Consider the following 7,902-nt stretch of genomic DNA (forward strand, 5'->3'; position numbering starts at 1 on the left):
GTTGCGAACCAATCCATCCCCTTGTTGCAGCGGATAGAAGATTGTAAATGGAAAGGACGAGGGTTCTTGGACATACGGAAACGACTGCAAGACCATAAATGCGATAGAAGATTGTAAATGGAAAGGACGAGGGTTCTTGGACATACGGAAACGACTGCAAGACCATAAATGCTGGGTCGTCTCGACATGCTTCCCTTCGAGGGTTCTTGGACATACGGAAACGACTGCAAGACCATAAATGCTGGGTCGTCTCGACATGCTTCCCTTGATTTTCGGGTCGTTATGGTGATTCATTGGTTGATATGGAGAAACCTGGTACTGGTCGGACCTGCCTTGACACTGGATGCTTTGATTGGCTAGTGAACATCAGGCCAGGTTATGTGGTTTTTCGAGTAAAGAATTGTTGTTATATAGAACCGTATCTACCATGCAAGTTCGCACAACAACTTGGGTATGATCAAATATATGTTGGGAACCTAAGTTCAGGACTCCGGACTCGTGGTGGCCTAGTAGACGGTGCCCGGGCGTGGCTGTGGAATGTTACGGGTTGCACTGGCGTCAGGTTTAGTCTTCCGGTTACTGAACGCCAACTGGAACTTACCTTCTTATATTGTCGTTGGTTATTAGCGGCCAATGAGTCCGTCGCGATGAAGCCAATTGCTGAGTTGACGGCCGAGGCAGCAGCTCGGATTGCTACCCAAATGGTTTATGAGGTCGAGTACCAGAAGAGGAAAGGCAAAGAACTCGCCGGTCCTTCTATAGATAAGGAACAAGAGGACGATCCCCTCTTTTCTGAAGAAGAAGGTTTAGATGCAGATGTTGTCAGCGGTAAGGCTAAGACGGCAGACCATGATGAAGAGGAACTCGACATAAGTTTGTCAGAGCCCTTCTTCGCAGAGCTATTGGATCTAGCAGTCGCCGATCAAATTCGCCGACTCAAGACTCGAAAAAGGTGGAAAGCTTTACCCACTTATCCTCACAAAATGTTTGTTGAAATTCCAGGTGTAGGTTCTGAAAAAGGTGGAAAGCTTTACCCACTTATCCTCACAAAATGTTTGTTGAAATTCCAGGTGTAGGTTCTGAAGGGGGAAAGGAAGTGAAAGGAAATTCCAGGTGTAGGTTCTGAAGGGGGAAAGGAAGTGAAAGGTCGTCACTTTACTCGCACTCGTTCTCAGACCGTGGCTCGAATTGATCCCTTAATTGAACCATGTGCTGAATCCATACCGAGTAGACCTGCGGATCCTAACGAGACGCGGCCTTGTAAATGTCAGAAGATGACTTTGAGACGACGCGTCACATCGTCAGTTCCCAACGCAGAACCACTCGGTGACATACCCGTTGTTGGGGGAGGTAATGCTTCAACTTTTTGCTTTTTTTTTTATATCCCCTGTTAGACTTAGTGAATCTGCATTTCAGGGGGACATGACCAGAGTGAGACCGTTTATGATCCTCCTCCCGATTTTGATTTATTTCAAGAGCCTAGCCTTTCGCATCGAGTATACGAAGCTATTCTTGATGAGCCCGATAACATTGCAGTGGACATGACTGTTGAAACCAATGAAGATACCGGGTAGGACCTGGTTTGTCTACGACAGTCTCTAACCCAGGTACATCTAACACCGGTAGTACACCTTTCAAATGGCAATTTTGGGAGTTGACAGATTCAGAATTCGTGCCTCCGTTAATTATTTCTATGCTTTTGGCTCTTTTAGAAAACCCCCAAGAAATAGGTGCCAATACTGGGATTGCGGACTCTGCTATCCCTAATAAAGGTAAATCCAACTCTTATTTGTTATGGATTCCCAATTTCCCTTCCTGTGTCTTAAAATCTGGACTCTTCCGTAGGTACCCTTATGAAGAATTCAGATAATGAGGATTCCCTTCAAGATTACTTTTGAGACGTCGGACGCTCATTCATCTGATCCGGTACCAGACCCTTCGGTATCTAATGACATGTTGTTGGAACCAATTCGTCATGATACCGTCAAAGCATTCGCCGAGCCTGGTTCTTCCGCAGGTATAAAATTTACCCCTCTACAACAGTCATTCTTATCTCAGATTTACTTAACTATAGAGGAGTTTCACTTGCAGGACTAGTCGTTGAGACTGGTACAAACATCGATGTTGGGATACCTGACGCTTCTAAAGGTCCCAATTTTTCGCAAGCGGCAAGAATCATTGCCCAAGACCCTTCGTCGATTATTCCAACTTCTCTCCCACTCTCAGCAACTGAGATGACCATCGCAAGTGTGGGGATTAACCCGATTGAACAAGTCGTCGGACCAACTGAAAAGGTTGATACATCAACGGTTGTTGCTTTTGCAGCGCCTCCGCCAGTTCACGAGGCTGTGCAGGTGGAATCAAGTGTTGGAAATCTAGCTGAGGGGACTTCTGTCGGTATTGGTAAGCTCTACACCGAAGCTTGAAGATATTCAAGTTAATATTCTGAAATGTTTGATTCCTATTTTTTTTACAGGGATTTCGTTCCAACTCTCTGATCTTGTCAAAGCGCTATTGTTAGATGACGATCCGAACCAGATTGTCCTTTGTACGAAAGTTAGCAGCTTTTTCACTTTCGTGGGCAATATGATTGACAAACTCCTCCATAGTAGGACATCTTTTCGTCAATTCAGACCATTCGTCGATCTCAAATTATCCTTAATAGAGAAGATCGGATTGCTACACTTGTTACGAGCTATAGCTGATGACTTGACTCGTCTAGAGCGTGATTTTCAAGAACTTAAAGAGTTCCGAGATACAGGTGCTCCTTCGTACATAGCTGCTCGGATGGAATCTCGGCTGTAAGCGTGGCGCGATGCCCAGGCATTGGTTGAACCTGAGGTTCAAATGCGCCAAAGTAAGGTAAATAAGATGAAAGCCGTTCTTGACAACAAGTTACAAACTCTGCACAATATTAAGTCCTCCCTTGTATCAAGTGTTGGCAAGATAGCGCAACTTAAACAGGAGCTTCAAGCGGAAGAAGAGACTTGGGAACTTTTAGAAGTGACAAGGGTTGACGAAGAACGTAACTAAGAGATTGTGTCTAGGGAGTTGGAACTATCGGAGCAGGAGCTGACTAAGGCAAAAGAAGAGGCCGCAAGGATGTTATCTGCCAACGAAGGATCTATGAAGGCTACATTGCAGGAAGAGCTCGAGCAAGCTTATGTGGAAGAGTTGTCGAAGTTAAAGCAACAAGTTCTTAGCCATAAACTTCATGTAGATTAGCTGTGACTTTTGTACCTACAAACTCGAATTTTCATCAATAGAAAGTATTTTTTATTATACTTCTTTTATTATGATGTCCTATTCTGTTTGGAATAATCAACCATAATATTTATAGGATTTTTGGCAAACCCTCAGCCATCAACGGGTTTGATGTGCCTTTACTGATTACCGTTTGAATCGGGCTAGCATGCGAATTATTAATATCCGTTTCATATGTAATGTTGTGCTAAGAGAGTTAATTCTCCTAGACTTAGTGCTGTGATTTTGAATACATACACTTTACCATTTCTTATGGTAGTATGGCATCCGGCAACGCATGTCAGGCGCTGACTTATCCCTACTTAGGTTTTGGGATAAAATTCCCCAGACTCGTATTCTATTGTTTTTTTCACTCGGTGAAAGACTAAACCGGCGACGTGTGTTAGACGTAGACTTAGGATTTTCGACAAACCCCCAGTCTTTAACGGGTTTGATATGCCTTTACCGACTACCGTTTGAATCGGGCTAATATGTGAATTATTAATACCCGTTTCACATGTAACGTTGTGCTAAGAGAGTTAATTCTTCTAGACTTAGTGTTATGATTTTGAATACATAGACTTCACCATTTCTTACGGGAATATGGCACCCGACAACGCGTATTAGGCGTTGACTCATCCCTACTCAGGCTTCGGGATAAAAGTCCCCAGAATTATATTCTAGTGTTTTTTTCAATCAGTGAAAGACTAAACCGACAACGCGTGTTAGGCGTATGCTTATCTTTATTTAGGAGTCAAGATAAAGTTCCCCGTGCATGAAGTGCGCGGATTGGAAGTTGAGAATTGCGTCTTTTCTCAGGGTAAAGACAAACCCGATGCTGGAGAGGAAGAATTTTATATTCTGTCCCCAGGTCTTGTTTAGGGTAAAGACGAACCCAAAAATGAAAGAGTAAGAATTTTATATTCTATCTCCCGGTACTGAAAAAGAAGAATTTTATATTCTATCTTCAGTTGGAAAGGAAACTCGAGATGGGATCTCCACCCCCAGAATCCGGAAAGATGAAACTAGGAGTGTGATCTTCATTCCGAGAATCAGAAAGATTCAAACAACCCTAACTTTTATAGGATTGGTTGCTTGATCCAAGAAAAAAGTTCCTCGTTTATTGAGAGGAAATTCCGATTTCGACCCTAACTTTTATAGGTTTGGCCGAAAAGAAAAAGATGAAAGTCTTTCGTTTATCGAAAAGGGATGACTCGATCTTAGTCCTAACTATCTGTAGGTTTGACTAAGGGAGATTGGAGACAATCCTAATTTTTATAGGTTTGGTTGTTCAAATTGAAAGTGAGCCTCTCGTTCATGGAAGGAATCGAGAGGAGAATCTGGCTTTGGCCCTAACTTTTATAGGTTTGACCTGAAAGCAAAGAGAGTAGAATACATGTAGCAGTAAAAATACCGACTTGTACTAGCCACTTATGGGGAATTTTGATGTTAAGTGATCATGACTTAACACGTCAAGCTTTGAAAATTACCATGAATTGGCGGATTAGAATTTTAGTGGACCCACCGTTAATTGATTTGATCAGTGGAGGATTTTGTGAGGAAATGTTGATCTGTCAAAATGATCGAATCTTATTTATCAATAATAAAACACGCTTTAACTTTGAATACATTCAGAGTCCAAGTGTGGATTTCTTATTCATTACTTTCACAGCAACTGGGTTATCCCTAAGAATACCACATGCAGTATTCTTCTGGAAACTTCCCGATACATTGGTTATCCTGAATATACTAAGGGTAGTATTTTTTCAGGAATTTATCATTTATCGGCATCATAAGCCGGTCGCCTTCCTTGGTAATAAGGCGATATGCACCACTCGAGTAGACTATCTTTACTACGAACGGCTCTTCCCATTTGGGTTTAAATTTGCTTTTCTTCTTGGAGTTAAGGATCATAGGTCGTCTTTCAGTTAAGATCAAATCTCCTTCTTTAAAACTCCGTTGTCGAACCTTTTTGTCAAAAGCTCGGGAAATTTTGGCTTGGTAGAACTCAATGTGCTGTTGAGCCTCTAAGCGCTTTTCGTCGAGCATCTCGAGTTCTTCGAGACGTTTCTGATGTTGTTCTTCGGTCGTCATCTGGGCTGCGAGAGCAATTCAAAGAGATGGAATTTGAATTTCCAACGGAAGGACGACTTCACACCCGTACACCAAAGAATACGGGGTTGCGTCAGTAGGCGTGCGAACTGTGGTGCGGTAAGCCCATAGTGCTTTGCCGAGTTTATCATTCCAATCTCGTTTGTTAGTCTTCACGAGTTTTGATAAAAGCTTGATGATAGTCTTGTTAAATGCTTCAGCTAATCCGTTTACTGTGGGATTATAAGCTGTTGACGAGACATCTTGAATTTTAAACTTCTCGCAAAATCTGATGAATGCATTACTGACAAACTGAGGACCGTTGTCATGTATGATCCGTCTTGGGACACCATATCGGTAGATAATATGGTGCTTAATGAATGCAATGACGTTGTTCGTCTTCAATTCTTTGAGTGGAATCGCTTCAGCCCATTTGGAGAAATAATTAGTAATGACTAAAATGAACCGATCACTTTTGACTAACGGGGGATTTATAGGACCAACGATATCCATTCCCCAAGTCTCTAAAGGCCATGATGTAGCCGAAGGATGCAGATGCTCCGGGGGTTGGTGCATATAATTCACGTGCACTTGACACGTGTGACACTTTCGGGCATATGCGATCGCATCTTTAATCATGGTGGGCCAATAATGTCCCATTCTTCTGATGCGGTCATAAAGTTTGGGGCTAGGCTGGTGTGCACCACAAACCCCTTCGTGCGTCTCTTTCAGGACTTCTTCTGCTTCTTTAAACGATAAATAACGTAGTAGTAAGTCATCGCACCCCCTACGATATAACGTTCGACTCTCCGTGTTATAGTAGAATCTCAGTGCTCTTCGTCGGATTGAGTCCCTTTCCTTCACGTCTTCTGGTAAGATTCCGTGCAGGACGTAATCTATGATAAGAAAACGCCAATCTCGGGGTTCGAACTCAACTTGAGTTGAATGTACTTCTTTAATATCCTCTTCCTTGTCATCTTCATCGTAGATTGGTACGAAGAGTTGGTGAGTTCTCACCGTAACGAACTGTTCTGTTTCGGGAGGCTGCGCCAGAGACACGACTAATGCTGCCAGTGCATCTGCATACGCGTTTTGTAAGCGTGGAATGTATTCGATGAAGAATCCTTCAAACGATTCTGTCATCTCAACGGCCACCTTATGGTACGATATCAAATCCTGATTTCTAACTTCATACTCTCCCTGAATTTGTTTAACTACTAGTTGAGAATCACTGAAAGCTTCGAGATACTCGACCCCCAGCTCTTTAGCAAAGCTGAGTCCAATAAGCAGCGCATTATATTTGGCTACGTTGTTCGAGCACGGCTCGGTCAGCGAGTAAGCTCGAGGCACCACATGTTTTCCCGGAGAAATTAAGACAACTCCAACTCCGGAAGAAATCTTAGAACATCCAGGAGCACTTGCTACATTAGTTGCCTGAGAGGCACCATCGAAATACAAACGCCACACCTGTTGATGGGAAGTTACGTTGACTTCGTGGGTTTCATCTGGCAAATCATCGTACACCTCGGCGGTATCCGTAGTTGGGTTTGCCGCCAGGAGATCACAAATAGCTTGTCCCTTGACTGACTTTTGTTCTTTAAAATGCAAGTCGTATTGGGACAGAAGTAAAGCCCATTTCGCTAACCGCCAATTCATGAAAACAGACTGTGTCATGAATATTCTGACTGGGTTAACATTGGTGATGACGTAGATAGTTTGCCCCCACCAAGTAGTGTTGCATCTTTTGGATAGTGAATACTAAGGTGAGACACTCTCTTTTGATCATTGAATATCGAGATTCGGCGCCTACGAGGGTCCAGCTTAAATAATACACTGCTTGTTCGTGACCGTTATCGTCATCTTGTGCAAGTAGTGCACTTAATGAGTGGCTCGTCGCCTTGACATAAATTAAGAACGGTTTGCCCGATTTTGGTGCAACGAGTACATGGGGTTTCGAGAGATATTCCTTAATATTCTCAAACGCCTTTTGACAAGCGTCATCCCATATAAATGATACGCCTTTCTTTGTAAGCCTGGAGAATGGTTGATATTTTTCCGAAAGGTTTGAAATGAAGCGACGGATATAAGCCAACCGTCCTTGTAATCCTCTGAGTTCCTTATGGTTTCTCGGGGGTTGTAGCTCATTAATTGCCTTCACTTTATCAGAATCGATGTGAATACCCTTGGTGGTGATGACGAATCCATGGAATTTGCCGCTAGACATTCCGAGGAAAGATTTGATAGGATTCATCTTCAATTAGTGAGTCCACATCAGGTCAAACATCATTTTCAATTCTTTGATGTGATCATTCTTGTCACGACTTTTCACAACTAGATCGTCCACGTAGCATTTGATAGTCTTCCAGAGATGCTCCTGAAAATCTTTAACATGGCTCTCTGATATGTGGCACCTGCGTTCTTTAAGCCGAAGGGCATAACTGTGTAATAAAAAACTCCGAGGGGTATTCTAAACGCGGTATGCTTTTCATCATCTGGATGCATCTTTATCTTATTATAACTAGAAAATCCGTCCATGAAGGACATTCTCTCGAATCCACACGTATTGTC

The 7,902-nt window shown here is 42.8% G+C and overlaps 1 protein-coding gene across 1 annotated transcript; it reads left to right on the top strand.

Annotated features, from left to right (window-relative positions):
- LOC109825678 lies at positions 231–3,380 on the top strand. Its single transcript, XM_020392550.1, has 3 exons — positions 231–1,002; positions 1,114–1,350; positions 1,417–3,380. The coding sequence occupies exons 1-3, from the start codon at positions 303–305 to the stop codon at positions 1,572–1,574; spliced, it is 1,095 nt and encodes a 364-aa protein (XP_020248139.1). The 5' UTR covers positions 231–302; the 3' UTR covers positions 1,575–3,380.

The sequence above is a fragment of the Asparagus officinalis genome, chromosome 1, assembly GCF_001876935.1.
Source record: "Asparagus officinalis chromosome 1, Aspof.V1, whole genome shotgun sequence".
NCBI lineage: Eukaryota > Viridiplantae > Streptophyta > Magnoliopsida > Asparagales > Asparagaceae > Asparagus > Asparagus officinalis.